At 38.8% G+C, this 20681-nt stretch overlaps 1 protein-coding gene across 1 annotated transcript in view; it reads left to right on the top strand.

The window, feature by feature from the left end:
- Window positions 1–20681, top strand: part of CDH2 (cadherin 2) — a 121585-nt gene that overhangs the window by 78606 nt on the left and 22298 nt on the right. Inside the window, exons 3-11 of the mRNA XM_053977486.1 lie at window positions 4773–4999; window positions 6818–6964; window positions 8039–8194; window positions 9558–9702; window positions 10757–10929; window positions 15789–15926; window positions 16288–16473; window positions 18382–18638; window positions 19948–20090. Coding sequence (XP_053833461.1) covers window positions 4773–4999; window positions 6818–6964; window positions 8039–8194; window positions 9558–9702; window positions 10757–10929; window positions 15789–15926; window positions 16288–16473; window positions 18382–18638; window positions 19948–20090 — 1572 coding nt within the window. The remainder of the gene's footprint in view (window positions 1–4772; window positions 5000–6817; window positions 6965–8038; window positions 8195–9557; window positions 9703–10756; window positions 10930–15788; window positions 15927–16287; window positions 16474–18381; window positions 18639–19947; window positions 20091–20681) is intronic.

Below are 20681 nucleotides of genomic sequence, written 5' to 3'. Positions count from 1 at the left end.
TTCTCCTGTAGTTTTCTCCTGCTTCTCTCTCTGAGAAGACTTGTTTAATACAGAGTGTTCTTGGAAAGTGTTCAGATATTGAGTATGCAGATGGCTACACAGTTCAAGCAGAATGTTTCCATATAATTTCTCCATCTGTCAAAGGTGAAAGTGGTATCTAGTAGGTAGTTATACCTAAGATACTTCCTTATTCTGTTTATTTTGTCTGTTGCAAAACGATCCCAAGTGGATTAAATAGCTGTAGGTTTTCTGTTTTATGATGCACACTCTTAACTGTATTGCTGAAGTACATGTGTTGTTAGCACTTGGCATTTGTTGCAATTTTCCATGATGTCTACTAAGTGAGCCTGTGCCTGGAGGTTGGTGCTTAGGCATTGAGAAGAGCATTAAAGAAGAGTAGCATTCTAACAAATTTACAGAAGGAAGCACACTAGTGTGCTTGTATGCATGTGGATGTTATCTAGATGTGAATTGAATTATTTTCTAAGTGCTGAAAATCCAGATGACAAGCCCAGTCTCTTGATCAAAACGAGTAATGAAAATTTTGTATTAATATTCTATGTTGCACATGAATATATATGTTCATGAAATATTGTACAATGGGCTAGATTATTAACATCAGGTTTTTTGCTCAGTCCTTGTTTGGATCAAGTAATTCTGATATTCTTTGCCTAGGACAAAAAGAGCAGAAGCACGTTGTCAAAGAGTGCAAACCAGCATGAGTAGCTGTATTTTATAGATACTATGAATCATTCATCTTATTAGACCTGAGCATGAGTGGTGGTGATCTCTAGTGCACTTTAAATGAATTTGCATGTCTAGTTCTTAACGTTTTGTACACTACACGTGTATGCATATGTTGTAATTACTTCCATGCAAGAGTGTTAAACTGAAAGCTTCCTTTAATACCATGGAGCTGTAGGCTTTCATTTTGCTATGTTGTAGTCTCAGAGGTCCTCTTTTATTCTTTATTTAATGGAATATACTTGCCTTGGTTTTAAGACAAGAGAAGACTCAAATTAGGATATGAATCGTCTTTTGTCTTAAGGTATAATATTTAATTATAATCATATGCTAATACTAAATACAATTTTTCTTCTGTTTGAAGACCCTACATTTATAAATCCTTGTGTACAGCCCTGTTTTGAGCCTGTGAACTGAATGCATTTACTCCCATGTTGCATATTATTGCTTTTATATGACCAAAAACTGAAACAGTTATCTTTGATTTTGATTGAGTACTTCCCAGGGCTTTCAAATAATATACTTATAAAAGGCAAATACTTTCAGAAGATGCACAGGATACTCAAAAATACTTAAAAATCCACGAGTTATTTTTACAGATTATGATACTCTGATCATTTATGCAGAGTGTTATTAAAAAGCAGTAAAATCAGATACTTGATTACTGTATTGCATATAAAGTGACTAAGATTCTGCAGATTATATCTAGTTAACCTTTTTCTAAGTGGGAAAAGAATCTGTGATTGATCTGTCAACATAAAGTGACTTGTGGAAAGTATGCCTCCCTTTTCTGTGGTTTTTCGAAAAGAACATGGTTGCATAAGCAGTCATTATTCACAGTAAAAAAAATATTTCCTGTAGCATTTTTGCAAAAAAAAAGTCTTTGCCTGAAAACCTACTGTCAGAAATCACTCTTTGTTCATACTAGTTGAACACTGAAAAATGAAGCAAAGTGATCTAAATCGAATTTACAAGACTGATAACCATGTGGTTGGGGGGAGAATAGCTACTGCACAACCTGTACTCTGTCAAGGGAATTTAATTATAGATGGTTATACTTGACTGTAATTCGTTAATGTGTGCTTCTTGCAAAGGGAGAATAATTCTCACATTGACAATTTTATATGTTTTTACCAGGATCCTGTCAGAGGAAGGGATTTTCATTGAATTTCATAATACCCAGTCGCCTGGGGGAAGAATATCAATGAAGTGGCTAGCAGGGTGGATTTTTTGTTTTATTTTTGTGCTGCTGGAGTCTGTATGTAAGGAGATGGGGGGAAAGAAATCTTCTTCTTTATGAATTTGAATATCTAAAATAGGAATCTATTCTGCTACTGTGCAATTGTTAGGAAACACTTTTTTATAAAATATTGTTGTGATATCTTGGTCTTTCAGACCATAATGACAAATATTCATTTTAGCTTTCACCTTTTTGAGGAACAGTAATGATCAAAGTTTATATTAAAATTCATTCTCTTTCCCACTCTTGTACTTTTCGGAAGTAAGTCTGAGAAGACCCAGAGGTAGAGCTGGCTTTGCTGTTTGTCCTTTTGGTCAAGAGACTTTTCTGGAAAGCAGGTTTTGAGAGCAGTTGTAGTTGAGGTGAGAGGTTAGAAGAGGCACAGAGATATGGGTTATATTGCTGGCTGGTGGGGTTTTTTGGGGTTTTTTTTTGCTTACGTGAACTGTTTCTGAGAGGTTTGTTTGTTAACAGTGATGTCATTTTGAGGATGCCCAGCTTCCTCCATGCTTGGGGTCTCAGTCATCTGTGCCTCTGTAACAAAGTACAAATAGCACTGTTTAATAGTCCAGTCAGTCCAGTCATTACATTCTTATATCATTAGATGTAGTGACTTTGGAGTAAGCTCTTCTTGGACATCTTTTTACTTCTGTGCTGGGCAAGAATTACAGAATTAGAACTGTGGTAATTTCTACATACTGGAGCAGTTGCTTTAAGTAATAGTTTTATATTCTTGGCTTAGAGTCATGCATGTTCTCATTTGGCTGTTGCATTTCAACCTAGTGTTGCAGTGGGCTGACTCAAGCTGCAAGGCCCAGGTTGAAAAAAGTGGGAGGTCAATGGGATGGTTGACATCTGGGAACTGGAACTTCTGCCTGTCAATTTTCTCCTCCTGTGTGAACAGCAAACCAGAAGATCTGTCATCTTCTCCAAATGCTGCAGATCTGTAGCCTGTAGATTATAGGGAAGGAAGTCAGTGTACCTGATAAAGCAGGTAGGATGGACTTGATGTGCCATATGAATTGCTTAAAAATATGAAAACTTACATGAGAGTCTGAGTATTTACTAGAGTTTTAGAAAAACAGTCTCTTTGTTTATGAGGAAGACCGGAGGCAACCTCTCCAAGGAGGATCACAGGAGTAGCCCTGCTGGTGAGGCTTCAGCCTTTTACCCAGGCAGGTTTGTTCTTTCAGGGCTCAGTGCTTTGTGGACATGGCACACTCTTCTCCCCAAGGTGGGGCTGGCCTTTCACAGGAAAGACCTTCAGACTCTGGGATCTGTCTGGAAAGAGCAGTATCCCTGCTGCCCAGTTCAGCAAGATTAAGAAGGTTGATGGTATATCATTTATTTAGAATAGTGCTGTGCTTTGTCTCCTTTTTGTATATGATGGACCCTTTTAAAATACAGTCTTTTCTGTCAGGAGAGGGCAAATGGGGAATTCTGGATAACTGAAAGGGTGCAATAAGGAAAGAAATTTAGTCTGGTATCTGAACATCAGCTTGGTCCTTAAAGTTCAAATACAAAAAAGCATGATTCTTCTTAGTACCTTGCTGAAAACAGTACATTACAAAAGCACATGATGCATGACATTTAGTAGTGATTTTTCTTGAGAAGGACCTTTAGGTTTTGAAGCTAAATAGTTTTTGCATGGTTTAGCACAATATAAAAAGTGTGATAACTGAAATGAGGCATAAAGCCTCATTTCATCTTCACTATGTGGATTTCAGCACAACCTTCATAATGGTATTTTGCACTTCTATTGCCCATACAATCAAAATATTTCATAATGCTTTAGAAACATTAAAGAGCGATCATTGGTTATAAAAGCACACTTTCATTTTTTTACTTACTATTATTTGCAGTAACCCAGAAGATAAGTGGTGGTGAAAAGAATTGGGTAGAGAAGGCAGTAACCTGTTACCAGTTCTGTTTTGTGCACAACACATCGTTATCTCTACATTCGGTTTTACTGACTTCCTGTTCCAGTGTGTGTCTTTCAGACACAACAAATGAAGAAGGGAGGAAATTAAACAAGAATAGGTAATTCCTAAGTAGATAAAGGGACATGTGTGGTACAGAATGTAGCTTAAAAAAAAAAAAAAATGCAAGCAAACAACCACAAAAAACCAAACCAAATGATAAACTCAAGGTCGTTAACTCAGGTTTTCTCTGTGAGGCATTTACTGCCTCCTCCATCTTGTCAATGAGGGACAAGGAAACTCCATCCCAGAACTCATAAGTAGTCTTCCTGAGATGGCACAACTGAATCACAGGCTGCTGTGGGCACAGAATTTAATATTTTTAACATATTTCAGGTTTTCTGCCTTACTCCCATTGGCAGAGAGAGTGTGCTGGAAACACAGTTGTGTTTGCAGTTATGGTTGCACATAACTAAATTTTTTGAGTGTTTTTAATAAATCAGCTTGACTGGATCTTTGCGAATATTGAGATGCAAACCCAACTAGCAACTGACAGAAATGTAACATAGGGCATGGAAGGAGATGTTTTTCTTGCTGGTGGTGGGGTAAATTTGTAGGAGGGAGGCTGTTCCTGTCTAGGGTTAAAATCTCTGCCTACCAGTCCACAGAAGAATATCATTGTTACATGGCATAGACTGACTGATAAAGTACAAGTCCTGACTTGTAATAGCATGTGATAATAGCAGCAGCAAGTTAAGTATCTCTGCTTTTGAGTTTGTTCTTAGTGCATTTGATGTCACTGTGAATTCAAGTGGGCTTCTTTTTCAATTTTTTTTTTGTTTGTTTGCCATTTTATGTCTGTTTTACAGTGAGGTTTCGAAGCTGTGATGGAAACAAAAAAATACACTTTGGTAGCAGTGAGCCAGAAGATTTCAGAGTAGGTGAAGATGGTGTGGTCTATGCAGAGCGAAGCTTTCAACTTTCAGCGGAGCCCACTGAGTTTGTCGTGTCTGCTCAAGACAAGGAAACCCAGCAAGAATGGCAAATGAGGGTGAAGCTAACCCCTGAACCAGCCTTCACAGGGGCTTCAGAAAAGGTAAAACAAGAGCTTAGCGCAGCCTGTATAAATGTATCTCCACAAAGAGGCCTAAAAACAGGGGTTTAATTTTGCCTGTCATGAACTTCTCCATAAACCAGCTTATTAATGGACACTAGTGCATGCAAAGCTGGAGCTTTAGAAGGAACTTTGATCATCTTGTATTCTGTAGTTTTGCTAAGGCATGGAAAGACATGCCTGTTTAACTATATAGGATTCTTCGTGTTTGAGCTTTTTGTTTGTATAGCGTGAGATTTATACCTGAATTTAAGTCTCACACAGCCATTTCTTTGTTTTAAATTGCTTGAAAGTATTGTAGAATTTATTCAAGCGGTTAAATATAACCACAAAATAAACAAATCTCTGATAGAATGCATCAGTTACATTTATTAGATGGGAACTGTAGATTTACAGCAGTAAGTAGGAATGCACTTCTGGCAGGGAATATTTGCTTTGTTTTGTCCCATCATAATCAAATTGGAGACTGTAAATTATTCATGATTCCAGCACTACTTGGTAAGGAAGATAGTCTCCCTCTGCTGGAAGCTGCCATAGGATAAACCACGTACTGTAACAAAAATCAGACATAGCAATATGCAATTAGCAATGTGTTTATTTTAGAAAAGTGTATTAGGTTGTTTACCCTTTTCTGTCATATTACTTTTGCCTGCTGTTTCTTGCCTTCTCCTTAGTGAAGAAGTGCTTAGTTTACAGATAAAGAACAAAATTTATTCATAGATTAACATACCTGTAATAGGTACACATTGAAGATTTAAGCATAATGCTAAAGTAGGTAATGTGGTTATGCAATACATTTTTCCTGAGAACACACTGGAGACCACTGCTGTGCAATCCTGTTATTTGTTTGCTTACTTGGTGATTGTGTTAAATTTGCTAAGGCATGATTTTAACAATGGAAATACTGACATTTTGTTCATGGAAGCATCGTAAAAGAGCAGATGCTTAAATGTGCCAGCACATGCCCTGTTTATTCCAAAGACTGTTCAGGTGTCCTTACCATCAGCATGTAGAGGAGTAGAATCTGGCCTTCAGTTGGGGGTCTGTTCATACTCTGTGATGCAGTTGCTTAGATCAAAAAGAAGTTCTTCTTTTAAAAGATTTGGAAGATGTTTTTGTCACCCTGTTTCCAACCTTAAGCAAGCAAGCTGTGTATGCTGTCATCCAAAGGATGAAGTGACTGCAGATATAGAAGGGAATGGGAAGGGAATGTTGACACCCAGCAGAGATTAATGCCCAGTGTGTAAAGTGGGTCATCTACTGCATCCATCATGGCTGACATAGGTTTAAAATAATTACAGCATTAATTCTATGGGATTTAATAGGGTCATAAATATTTGAGACATTCCTTACCAGTATGTATTAAACTTCTCTTGGAACTCAAATTACATTATAGCACACCCAGATCTAAATTTAGAGTACAGTAGCACATTACCTGAACTGAAGCTCTAGCTAATGAGAAATACATAAAGGCATACTATTAAATTCTGCAAAATATGAACTACTTCTCAGAAAGTGCCAGATAGTTTACATAGTAGTGCCATGTTATAAATGGTTTATAATTCCCTTTCTCTTCCTAGTTAAATGAGGAAAAAAAGAGTTCTTATAATTTTGCAGTGAAGTTGTAAATGATATTGGTTCTTTTCAAACTGCACTGTGAATGCAAATAAAACAGTTCGATGAACACAGAGGAAAGACAGTCTTTCAGTCAATTATGTAATTGTACCTGAGTTACTTTATAATGTCTGCTAGTAATTCTCCTTCTAACATGTGCTTAATTTTATCTTGTACCTGGGAAAGGACCAAAGGAAAATTGAAGAAATCATATTTCCATGGCAACAATACAAGCACAGCAGCTCTCTGAAGAGGCAGAAGAGAGACTGGGTTATTCCTCCAATCAACCTACCAGAAAATTCCAAAGGACCTTTTCCTCAGGAATTAGTTAGGGTAAGGAAGTTAATAGAAGTGTGGTTTCAGTGTCCCTCAGAGAGCTCTTGAAGAGATTTTGTGTAAATGATGTCTTGTTCATCATCCAGACATTTATCAGAGACTTTTGGGTTGGTTTCTTTTTGCTACCTGTGCATTGCATGCTGGGATGCATCTAATTTCCTGGGGTTTAACTTGTTCCTATGCATCTCTGCTGGTGGAAGATGACCTTGTTTTGGGTGGTAAGTGTTAAGGCGTGTCTATGCTGGTTCAGGAGTTCACCAGTCTCCTGCAGTGGAGTTCTTTGCCTGGGAAATGGTGTGGGAGTGAGCAGGAAGCAGAGTGCACCAGGAGACCAAAGGAAATTGGATCTCATGGGGTGAGGACAGCAGCTCCTCCACAGGATTCTGCTGCCCAGAAGTGGCCACTGCAAGGAGCCACTGCAGGAGCCAGCCTCTTCTGGGCTGGCTTCCAACTATGGTATTGGCTGGTCATGATCAATTTGTTGGAACTTGGCAGAACATTAGCCCAAATAGATAGGACACAGTTTCACTCTGTTCTGTTTTATGTGTGCGCTGGTGATTCAGCTGCTCCTCACAGATGCACTGCCCCTCAGTTGTTTCCTTGGAATATGAAACAAATTCAATGTTTAAGCAAAAATAGTGAGTTTCTAAAGAGTTGGCCTGTCATGGAAGAGAGCCTGTAGCTTTGGGCTGAGAAGGTGTAGGAGAAGGGGAGAAACACAAATCACACTTTTAATTTCCTGTGTAATTTTATGAAACTATATGTTTTCTCTAAAATCTAAACAATTCTGCTTAAAGCATTTGCTTGCTTTTGTTTAACACAAGTCATTTTTATTTTGAGGAATAAACAGGGATAATTTTACATTTCTGAATGTCCTTTGACCAGTTGCTAACAAAGAGTGCTGTTAAGAACTTCAGACTTTATACCAACTCTGTACCATTTCCAGAATAATTGTTTTTGCATGTACATCTCAGGGAACAAGGAGAAAATAAGAGCTGCTGCTTGTCTCAGCAGCAGTCCCGTCCTGCACTTGTTTGTAGCTAATGTAAACTTAATCTTTTTGACACACAGATTAGGTCGGATCGTGATAAAAGCCTCTCGCTGCGGTACAGTGTGACTGGCCCAGGAGCTGACCAGCCTCCAACAGGCATCTTCATCATCAACCCCATCTCAGGACAGCTGTCTGTGACGAAGCCTTTAGACCGGGAGCAGATTGCTTCTTTTCATGTAAGAGTTTAATTTACCACAAATCAGATTATCAAATTGAAGATGAACATCTGCTTCAAACATGACTTGAGCAGCCAGCATTTAGTTTTGTATGAGATATGATTTGAAGAGTTTGTAGCAGATTTGTATTTATTGTACTTAATAAGGCTAACTCTTACTATATTTAAGCAGCTTAAATACATTAACATATGTAAACAGTGATTAAATGTATTTAGGTAAAGTAATTTTAAAAGATTGAAATATGGGTACTGTGGCTTATATTTCAAGTACAGGCCATTGATCACAGTCTCCACTGAACTGTATGCTTTCCAAAAGTTTATTTTTAATTCAGCAACTTAAATTAGGATGTGACTGCTATTAGAATTGCTGCAGCTGTTATTTGAGAAATGGATGGGAAGAATAACGTACCAATTTTTATTTTAGGGGCAAATCTAAGCATTTTAATAGAATTGTAAATTAGGCCTATCAGCTTATGAAAATTATATTCTTTGCTCTAAAAAAATTGACAAAGAAGACCACAGATTCCAGTACCAGTGGAAAAGGAAAGTTGCAAGAAAGAAGGGGAGAGCAGGCTGTGACCTAAAGTTTGCTGTGCTTCTGGGAAACCATGCTGAAATCACCCAGCTCCTGGAGAGAATTTTCCAGCATGTTGTGGATTAAAGCACTCCTTGCCTTGTGCTCTGGGGAGCCCTTTGAGTGCTACTCCCAAACAGAGGACTCAGCAGGAGGCATCTGGGGGGGAGGTGTGGGTGAAAGGATCTCAAACAACAGCTCTGGCATGCATAAGATTTTAACTGAGGATTTGACATTGGCTATTCAGGATTTGCTGACTTAGGAATTTACATTTATACGAGTAATTTCCAAAGTGGTGAGTTAATAATGCCATATTGCTGCTTTCTAGTAGTTCTGTAGCCATAAGATATGTGTATGTGTATATGTAGCATGGTCATCAGCAGGACTGCTATAGGAGAAAGTTGCTCTTTTCTGTAGCAATGGCCACACTCTGGTCTAAATACACAGATTTACATTTAAATCTGCGTATTTTTAGAGAATGTTTTCTAATAGTCATTATTAAAACCAGAGTACTATATGATAGTAGGCACTAGTGGTAATCAAAATTGCATGATCTAAAATAATTTTTATAAAATCAAAGAAGAAACTCTGCAACTTAGAATAGTTTGGAAGTCTGAACATCAGTTCCATTAGCAACATGGAAATGTAAAAGGTCAATATGAGGGAGCAGTGGCAGATAACAAAATACACTGACCTAAAAATGTCTGGCCTAAAACTTCTTGTCACTATTATTATATTTATTTGCACCTGTACGTTGTGCAAATTCTAATACTTTTAATGATTTTTGCAGCTGAGAGCACATGCAGTGGATGTAAATGGAAACCAGGTGGAAAATCCTATTGACATTGTTATTAATGTCATTGACATGAATGACAATAGACCTGAATTCTTACACCAGGTTTGGAATGGGACAGTCCCGGAGGGATCAAAGCCAGGTAATACATGGGCTTTTGGGAGGCAGAGGTATTATTTTGAAGTATCATATTTACAGTACATTTTGAAGGTGTGATGAAGGGGGTGCCTTCAGACCTTATAATACTTTGAAAGGTGTCTTTAGTGTGATGAGCAAAATCTCAGATACTCTATCTTCTTACTTCACCCTATTTTTAATGCAATTTTTAGCATGCTGGGATTCATTTCCAAAAGGCAAAATTGCTATGTGCATGAACTAAAACCAGGGGAGGCTTTAAGTATATGATTTCTGGTTCATGGTTTTGAAAATCCTAATTATAACATCACATTTCTTACAATTATTTTTATGATGGACATTGATGTTCATTTGGTTGACAGGGCAGGGTATAAGGGACTTCCAAAATGTCACTAGATACAGTTGTAGTTCTGATTCCCAGAGGCTTTGCAAATACTGGGATTTGAAATCAGTGTCATTTGAATTCTTGAGAAAACCTAAGTGTTGTTCAGATCTCATTAAAATTCTAATCAGCTCAGACTAAAGTTTGCACTATGGCTGAAACCACTTCCTTAATTTGTCAGAAGTGCAAAATGAAAGGTTAGCATCAGAAATGTGTTTTCTAACTTTGCAGTGTTTACTTGGCATTTGAGATCTATCTCAAAGACTTTTGAAAGAGTATTATTTATATTGATTTTCAGTCACTATCAGTATGTCCACCAATTCTGAACAATAAGTATATTTCCTTTGGCCCAATTAATAACATAAGTATCTAAACATGAGATGTTCTCTTGTTACAGAAATGTTATTTGTGGCAGAACTGTAGAGTTTCATTGTTTATGTAGCTTCTTCAGTTATAAGCAAATCTAGTCTTCTATAAACATAGAGTATTTTTATCTTCTCTTATGTATTTTAATTACTCTGTTGGTGAGTCTTGATTTTAGCCAGTTTGTTTTAAGTAAAGAAGGAATGTGCACATTTTACCAAAAGAAATATGTGCTTTGACCACTGCTTGTAAAGTGATCTTGTATAATCTGAGTGTAAACTGTTTATATAACATCAATTATTTATCCTGCTGCTAGGGACCTACGTGATGACTGTTACTGCCATCGATGCTGATGATCCCAATGCCCAGAATGGGATGCTGAGATACAGAATCTTGTCACAGGCCCCGAGCAGCCCCTCTCCAAACATGTTTACAATCAACAACGAGACTGGTGACATTATCACTGTAGCAGCTGGGCTTGACAGAGAGGTAGGGCAGGTCTTAATCCCGTGGGCTGGGTTGCACTTAATACTGTAAAGATGCACGGCTCGGAGGGTGGGTGGCTGAGAGCATGGACATGAGCTGACAATGTGCACCTTCAGGCAGTCATACCCAGGGCTGCATCAGCAGCAGCATGGCCAGCAGGTCAAGGGAGGTAGTTCTCCTCCTCTGTTCTGCTCCTGTGAGACCTGGCATGCTGCATCCAGATCTGGGGTTCTCAGCACAGGAAATAAGTGGACCTGCCTGGAACAAGTCCAGAGGAGGGATGTAAAGATCATCAGAAGGTTGGAGCGCCTCTCCTGTGAAGATAGGCTGAGAGAGCTGGGACTGTTTAGCCTGGAGAAGAGAAGGCTCTGGGGAGACCTTATTGCTGCCTTCCAGTACCTAAATGGGGCCTAGAGGAGAGCCTGGAGAGGGGTTTTTAATAAGGGCATATTGAGACAGGACAAGGGGAGATGACTGAAAGCAGGTGCATTTAGATCAGATAAAAGGAAGAAATTCTTTACCGTGAAGGTGGTAAGACACAGGAACAAGTTGCCCAGAGAAGTTCTGTATGCCCCATCCCTGGAAGTGTTCAAGGCCAGGTTGGGTGGCATTCTGAGCAGTCTGGTGTAATAGGACGTGTCCCTACCCAGGGCTGAGTGTCTGCAACTAGATGATCTTTAAGGTCACTTCTAGTCCATACAATTTCATGATGCTGTGAAATATTTCTCCCCCTCCTCAGTCCTAACTTACTCCCTTCACCCTGTTGATAGCAATTGTTTTCCTAGTCCCAGAGTACAAAAACTCAGAGGAGAGAAAATTATGTTAGGGATGAAAATCTGACTGATGTATTCCGTACATGTAGTTACTCTTGTCTGTCTGGGGTCATGGAAAGGATCTTGTCCCATAAGCCTGTTTGCTCTTAAGAAACAGGTACACACTAAAGCAGAGCAATGCAATAGTAATAATGATAAAAAGAAATAATCAGTCAGTAATTCATTGCTACGTGCTGAGCAAGGTCCATCCTGTCTAGACAGTTCTTCACTGTGCCCACCACTGGAGAAGGATTGTGCCAGATCCTCTGCTCTGATTCACTCATTTGTGAGGTTGGGAGTAAAAATATTTCCCTCCCAGCTCCCAATCTGTCACACTAACTGTGCTTTTAAACCACTTGAAAACTTCACAAGAGATAAGCATTATTTTATAAACAAGCTATAAAATCGTAACAAACCCCTTTTGAATACATCTTGTTTCAACTTCCATATTACTAACCTCATTTTAGCTCATTAAATCCCAAGTACTATATTTGCTGTTCATCTTTTAGCTGTTTGTTTATACTTATTTAAAATGGAGAATAAAAATGCTCTCTGAAATTCTGCATTTGCTATTAATATTCTGATGCATTTCAGTTTGAAAGGGGCAATCAGAAGATTTGAAAAGCTAAACAGACTGTTACTGCAATTAATTTTTGAGGTTTTATTAACATTCATTCTGTTTAAGTCGGTTTTGAAGAGAAGGGATTTGAGCAAAGGAAAACCCTGAACTTTACAGTATTGCCCTATTAAATTAAAAGAATGATGGGCAGCTTTGCCCTTGTTTTTAAAATCCCCTGGTCATCTTTGACAGATGAACTTTCAGAAGGACATAGCGATAATTCTTGAGGTTTTATCACTTGGTGACTAGCTATACTGGAGGGATTTAACTCGGAAGAAACCAGCTGCCTGTGGAGCTTAGACCCTCACATGAACAGCCTTGTCATTCACCATCAGTTTTCCTGATGGATCACTCTGCTGATACCCAACTGGGTATATATAAACATTTCTTGAACATGTTGGATATTAATGATTAACATTAAATCATTCAAATATTAAATTAGACTAATATGAAATAAAATGGTTTCCTTCCCAAGCTTTGCTTCCTCCATTTCCTGAGTCATTTTGTAGAAGTCAATTAAATTAAAATGACTGGGAGTCTAGAGAGCCAAAGCTGAATCGTCTTCTGACAGTGGGGCTGGGGAGTGCTTTGTTGTCCATGTACCCCAGTTGGTCTGCCCACTTCTGCCTTTCCACTTTTTCTATAAGTCTTGTCTCTCTTGATAAAGCTCCCATTAAAGCCATAAAATACTAGACAGAATTTTAAATTCTTAAATAATGTGACATATTTTTTATGGGAGCATAAGTGTTATAGGCGTAAAAAAAAAAAAAAGTGGTTCCTCTGATAGCATTCCGCATCTGCTGGTATTTTAGATTAACGTGCACAATGCATTATCTGTGCTAACATGCACAGGAGGAGATTTGCTTAGGTAAGGAAACTCAGCTTAAGGCAGAAGAAATCTTTTCATTTGTTATCTCAAAAGATGCTGTTTCATGAGATCCAGCTGCTCTTATTTCTTTCGTTATTGCTGTGGAATTCACTTCAGCATTAAAACATCTGCCTTACTGCTGGAGGTGCTGAAGAAGTCAGGCAGGGTACTTAAATTTACACACTGACATTCCTGCCTCACGTGAGGTTAATTCAGTGAAGTGCTCTTTTATTTGGCCTGTGTTGAAGTGGAAAGATGTGAACTGATGAGGTCTGCGTTCTTTCTTGAAGCTGCCAGTTTGCTTTTAGATGTGTTGCTGCTAAGTCTCTGTGCAGGCTGCTGACACATGCTCCACAGCTCATTCCTGGCTGCTTCTCAAACCACAGTAAAAAGAGACCCACTTCCCCCAGTTTCCCCATGCCTAGAAAGTTGTGTGCTTGTTGTTTTCTGAAATTTCACTCTCAGCAGTTGATCTGCTTTATGTAGGTGCTGGGAAGAGGGAAAAAACCAAGGGACTAAACAAAAACACTGATTTGCTGCCTTCTGGGGCACGTTCTGGGGAAGTTTTGTGTGCCAGTTCTGTTGGAATTAAGTAAGACAATTGTAAGGAAGCTGAGTCTCTGTGTAATAATAATGGAGTTTCCTTAATGAAATTTGCTTCTTGGGATCAATGTATTAAGACCCAGATGAATCAGAAGCACCTGCTGTTTCAATAACATAGAATCATATGGCAGTGAGATTTGCTTCAATACTGCTTTAGATTTTATTGCTTCACAGTAAGTAAAGTATGATTTTTTCCTGGATGAAAGTGGTAAAAGCATTTCTTTGATTCCCTCATGACTGCTGCTTTTATTGGTGTCATGAAGGAAACCTTTAAGATGTTTAAAGCATTTGAAAGGTCAGTTTGCAAGTATATTTTCCAAGCCAGAATCCATACACACATATATATTTATTTATTTATTTATGCATTATTAAACATGTATATTGCATTTCCTTAGACTTTATACTAGTCTTGCTTTTTTAAAGAATTGTGGGATGCATACATAGCAATACACATATGTAGCAATACCCTTACGGTGTCTTGTAGGGATTTCTGTGTGAAAGAGGGCATGAGCATAAATCGTTATCTTCAGTGGGAGATAAGGATCCATACAGCTTATTTTAAAAACTTTCTATTCCATGACTCATTGTTGCTGCTTGGAAATGTGCAAACCGTTAAACCTCTCCAGTCTAACGTACTGTTTGGCCCAAGTTTGAAAGAAAGCTAAATGCTATCAGTGGAATTATCCTTGCTTATTTTTTTGTATCAATACTTGTAATTCCTTTTTGTAAATGGTGTGATTCTAGGGGTGTCCTGCTTGGGGTCAGGAGTTGGACTCTCAGATCCTGATGGATCCGTTCCAACTCAGCATGTTTCATTATTCTATAAACTGTTTCCATGAGAAGTAATCTGTCATATACTCCACTCTTTAGACAGTGGAAGAAAATAGTATACCAAGTGGGAAAAAAAAATCCCCAAAACATAAAAATAGGCCCTTCTTGAAATAGTTTTATTTTGCCAAAAGGTTTTTGCCAGTGTTAGTAAACCATTTGTGAAAGTGCTGTTTCAAAGTAAGAGCAGCTCCTTATGTTTGTGTCCTTTCTTTTGGGAAGAATGAATGGTAACACTTCTCTGCAAGGAAGGGCAATGAACTGGAAAAATGAAGGAACATGCACAGTATTTGAGAGCAATGATTTAAAATAAACTTTTTCAGCAATTCTATACAGAAAACATCTTTATGATGTTTTGTTTTTTTTTTAACAGAACCTTGTCGATGTTGTTTTGAGCAGCTCACCAGGCTGAGGTCAGGTCTCCGCCAGGCGTTTCTGGTGCTTAGGGACCCTGGTCCCACTCCAGCTGCGAGGGGGAAGTGAGTGCCCGGATCAAGGGCTGTTAGCAGCAGTGGGGGGAGAGGGGGCCCGTGGCTGCCATACTCAGCCAGGGTGTTTAACATTTATGGAAGTAGCCCATTTGGTGCTTCCCTCCCCCTTTCTCCCAGTGCCCTTACTCGTCTCTGTTGGCCTTGACATCTTTGGTTTCCATAGAGATCACAAGAAGTTGCAGCAGCAGTTTTATACTCAGGCTTGGCTGAAACAAAACCTTGGCAGTTGGGGCCATTTGGCCAACAAACCTACCTTGGCTCAGTGCTCTCAAATGCTTTTGAGGACTTTCCCTGTTTTAGTATAAAATGCACTCTGGCTCTCTTTTCGCCATTTGAAAAGCATTGTTAAACCTGTGATCATACATTAACTGTCTAAAGTGGTTTGATATATTAGAGTAGGAAGCAGTCAGCCTGTGCTTACCTTGATGGCCTTTGAAGAAAGTCAAACAGTAGTTCAATGTAACCAACCTGCTGCTGTATTCCTGTGGCACAAACTTTGCTCCTGTCATTTTGGGTAATGCTAACTAGAATAAACTGTGTGATAGGTTCCATTGCTTAGCAGAGTGCAATTTTGGGAACACCTGCTGTCCTATGGTAATGTTAGTTTTGTCTAAAACTTATGTTGTCATTTTGTGTTTTAGAAAGTACAACAATATACATTAATAATTCAAGCTACGGACATGGAAGGAAACCCAACATATGGTCTTTCAAACACAGCAACTGCTGTCATCGCTGTGACAGATGTCAATGACAATCCTCCAGAGTTCACTGCCATGACTGTAAGTACAGGATAGGAGTTACTGAAGGATGTGCATATTTATAACCATTCTCTGTTTTTCTCATTATATTCACAGAAAGTAAATATTTATTACTTATTAAATACCATACTGGCAGGCGGAATCAAAATATGTGCAGAATATATATTCCTTGCATGCTGTGTTCTGCTTTTGACCAAAAGGCAAAAGCTGACAAGAGAATCAAGCCATTGGTTCTCTGAGTAGCCTCAGGTAAACTTCATTAGATAAATTGTCAGAACTCCGGTGAAGAGAGATGGGCTGCCCCACTTTGATGAATGTTCAGCCTGGTGTGGCTCTTGCATGCTCCTCCAGATGAGGTGAAGTGTTTCCATGGTTTTTGCAGTTCTACGGGGAAGTACCAGAGAACAGGGTGGATGTGATCGTAGCGAATCTGACGGTGACAGATAAAGACCAGCCGCACACGCAGGCGTGGAACGCCCTGTACCGAATGACTGGGGGGGACCCAACAGGCCGCTTCACCATCCTGACCGATCCCAACAGCAACGACGGGCTGGTGACTGTCGTAAAGGTAAGGCATGCTTGCATGTCAGAGAGTTCAGCAGAGATGGAGGAAGTGGGAGAACACTGAACGGGGGGGAAATGTGAATTCCTGAGGCCAGCATGAATCTGGAATAAAATGGATGCTCCCTTTCTTGTGGAATCTAGTAATCTGTCTCTTTGAATGTTACCTTGCTTATACTATCAATAGTATTCTGCCTGCTCAGTTTTAAAAATCAGGCTAGGTTATTAAAAATTACAAATCTTGAATCTTTAAATCTTTATTTGCTAAAAGTTAGAAACTATTCGTTAAAAAGTGTCTGCCTAGTATTTTCTGCTGGTCTAAAGAACAACTTCCTACCTCCTCAATTAGTAGTCATGCATGTTGTCTGCACATTTTATGTCAAGATGTTCCATTAAGGAGCTGATACAGGCAGTCAAAGCACAATCAGAGAGGAAAAAATGATAGGTGGGAGGGTACTTCTACAAGAGACATTTAAAGACTGGCTATTTTTAAAACCTCATTTAAATACCTTTTATGGACTAACCTGTCTATCTTCATTCTCTAGCCAACACAGTTCTGTGTTAAGGGATGACTTATTTCAAGTGATAGTAGCAATGTGGTTCTATAATTAAAACTGCCAGGCAGTAGCCACCTTTCCTCATGACCCACTGATAAATGTCTCATCTCTGAGCTAGCCTGCTCTGGTTTTGGCTGATCCATTCCAAAGTCAAATGTACGATGCCAGTGATCCCATTTGGAAATTAAAAAATTCACTTTTTTTTCCCTCTATTTTTTTAAATTTGTTTTGTTTTGTTTAATTTAATTTAATTTCATTTTGTTTGATTTTAATCCTCCCAGTATGTAGGTGACAAAAAGATACAACCTACATGCAGCATTAATAGTAATTCACATTAGGTTTTTTTAATAACTCTCTTTGGTTTATAACTGCTCTTCCCTGGAGGTGCCAATTGTTGCATTGCAGTCTTCCAGGAAGAATTATGTGAGTGCCTGTGCTTTTTAGCACTCCTTTAAGTGCCCAGACATGGGAAAAGTTGGAAACCTGCCTACAGTTTTTATTGGCAGTGCAATGAGTTGATCTGTCAACCTCTAATGAAGATTAGATTGTCTCTTGTCACTTCATACTGTTACATGCCAACTGCTCCAGTAAGGTACAGAGTTTTCTTCCAATGTGGGATCTGTGTGAGTAGTACAGTGCATAGTACAAAAGGAAATCCTGTCTCCAGGAATGCCTCAACCCTGTGCAGCATGACAAAGGAGGAACTCTAGATTCCCACTGTTTTTACTTCTTCTTAAATTGGACTTCTGGTTCAGTGAGGAAATCTCCAAACGGAAGGTTGTCATCACTGGGAAGATGGAAGCTGTAGGTATATCAGAAATCAGGTTGACTGGGATTACCAAGAGTCTTTCTAGTGAGATGTTGAGGACATGAGAATCTCTGATCTATGAGAATAGCTATAGTCATGAACTTGTTTGAAGGAAACTTCCATCCTTCTAACAGAAAGAGGCAGCTTTCTGTCCCCATGAGAGATCATCAGGAGGTGCATATGAGTGCCTGGCACAAAGCTGGGAGCTTCTTCATCATTTTGTGATTAAACTGTTCGTTTCCTCATTTGTTTCTAATGGCAGTACCAGAGTAGGTTAAATCCCAGAAGGACAAGGTTTCTAGCTCTTCTGACTTCAAAACTGCTGCTGCTGCTGTCTGCAGAACTGAAACCACCACATGCTGCTAAGCAAAGCCCCAGCACACGGGCTTGTGTTGAGGTGATGATATTGTACTCTCTTCAGACTCCGTGCTCATTTTTGAGAAAAGCAGTACAAGTAATCTTCAAAAATGTGCTTTAAACTTAAAATATAATTATGCGTCCATTGCTACTGTGAGTGAACATTAACACTTCTGCTCTTTGCTCTTCCCAGCCTATCGACTTCGAGACCAACAGGATGTTTGTACTTACCGTAGCTGCGGAAAATCAAGTGCCTTTGGCTAAGGGGATTCAGCATCCTCCTCAGTCAACAGCAACCGTGTCCATTACGGTCATTGATGTGAACGAGAGCCCGTATTTTGTTCCAAACCCCAAGCTCGTGCGTCAGGAAGAAGGGCTGATGGCTGGTAGCATGTTGACAACTTTTACTGCTCAGGACCCGGATCGTTACATGCAGCAAACGTCTCTAAGGTCTATATAAGCATTCTGCAATATCTGTGTTATGGAATGGGTGGGGAGCAAAGAGGTGACATGTGAAATGACTGCATTTACCGTAGCAGGCAGCTATCCCAGCACATCCTGTGGGTTTTGTGCAGCTGTCTCCAAAGAAATTTTTGGCTGTAGAGAAGGTGAACTGACCAGTATTCATAGGTGTGTAAACTGGGTCATTTTCTCATCCTAAGTCCCATTCCATCAAGACAGAATGCAGTTACGCATCTGTGGTAAAGTATATGTTCTATCCTAACGAATTCAGTCAGAACAGACACATGCTTCTGTGAACGGAGATCATTTGCAATTAAAATTCACCAATAATTTTCACATGGCAACAAAATAGGATTGTTGGTGAAATCTGAAGGGTTTTCTTTTCATTTTTTCTCCAGTAATACAAAGCGGTGGTGTTGTCTGTCTGCGAATTCTTGTGCTGACAGTTATGATCATAATTTAATCATAATTTTTCTTATGTCTAAAACTTTTCTAGACAAGCATGCCTCATGTAAAACATTGTCATTATTTGCAAAGCTAAGGCTGTGACTGCCCATGGGTCAGAACTCACTTTATCCAGATTTTTTTTTTTTAGCTCATGTAGAAGAAACTCATGTTCTGTCTTTCCTTCCAAAATCAAGATTATTGCAATTTTATTTTCTCTTGATTTTTGATTAGCTGTTTGTAATACTTTATTCATTTCTGGACATAACCATCATAGAAATGACAGCATGAGGACTAAGATAGCTTGCACTTGATTAATGTCAAATAGAAAATTTATCAGATAGAAGAATGGTTTTGAAAGACACTTCTCTTTCAAATTAAGATGAGAAACATGCAGTAAAACCAGGACCTCTGAAAATTGAAGTGATACTGAAGTGCTAGAACAATGTGAGTTAATGCAACTAACACTATCCATTTTTACCTCTTTCCTGCTCTCAGCACTCTGACAATATGAAAATTAGTATGAATAGCTCTGTAGGTGTAGAAAAACTAAGAAGGATCCTGACTGAATATTTTGAGTCTTAATATTACATAGTTTATGGTAATTATATGATTTCCTCCAGTTACATGATAACTTGCAGGGCAAGGCACTTCAAGAATCAAAATGCAGGACTGGTTTTGATATGTATCTCCAAGAAATTTACTGACAGGGCTTGATAAATGGAAATTTGTAAAATGCTATCTTCAATTTCCAAAAACATGTTCAGAATACAAATTAAAATACTAATACTGTCTTTGCTGTCAATATTTATGTTGGCAGATAAAATAACACAACTTATGATTAAATGCACAGGTACTCAAAACTTTCAGATCCTGCAAACTGGCTGAAGATTGACCCTGTTAATGGACAAATAACTACTACAGCTGTTTTGGACAGAGAGTCAATATATGTGCAAAACAATATGTATAATGCAACATTTCTTGCTTCTGATAATGGTATGTATCAATATTGTGTATTTTTTTAAAAGTTTTTAATTTTTGTGATTGAATGGCATTCAGTTTTACTGGGGCAGAAAACAGGATATGCTCAGAATACATGCCATTGGAAATCTGTATTACCATCAGACTACTAGGGAAATGGCTGAAGAATAATTCTCTGAGTTTATAAAAGAATACTGTCTTGGTTGCATTAGTTGAGTTGACAGAAAATTGAAAAAGCCCTGCATGGGAGTGTGGTAGGTTGAGTGAATGCACAGCATGAGTGGGCTTTATGGGGAGCAATGTGTCATTGGAGGGGCTTTGTATTTTCCCACATTCAGGCTGCAGCAGTGCAGAGGGAAAAGTATCTTTTTGTTATCAGTTTGTTAATGACAATTAACACTGCTCAGAAATGAGTCCTTTGATTTCAGCTGGAATGCTGTACTGTTCATAGCTGATAGCAGAAAGATGAACAGGCACAGTTAGGGACATTCTCACATTATAAAGGAAAACTGAAACACTGGGGCTATTTGCCTTGGAAAGAAGACGTGGTAGAAATTTCTGAACTGGAAGCTAGATGAGCTATTTCTGTACTTTGGCTCTGGAGAA

This window comes from Vidua macroura, chromosome 1, assembly GCF_024509145.1.
Source record: "Vidua macroura isolate BioBank_ID:100142 chromosome 1, ASM2450914v1, whole genome shotgun sequence".
Taxonomy (NCBI): domain Eukaryota; kingdom Metazoa; phylum Chordata; class Aves; order Passeriformes; family Viduidae; genus Vidua; species Vidua macroura.
The sequence above is the reverse complement of the archived record's forward strand: the minus strand, read 5'-3'. Positions and strand labels throughout refer to the sequence as shown.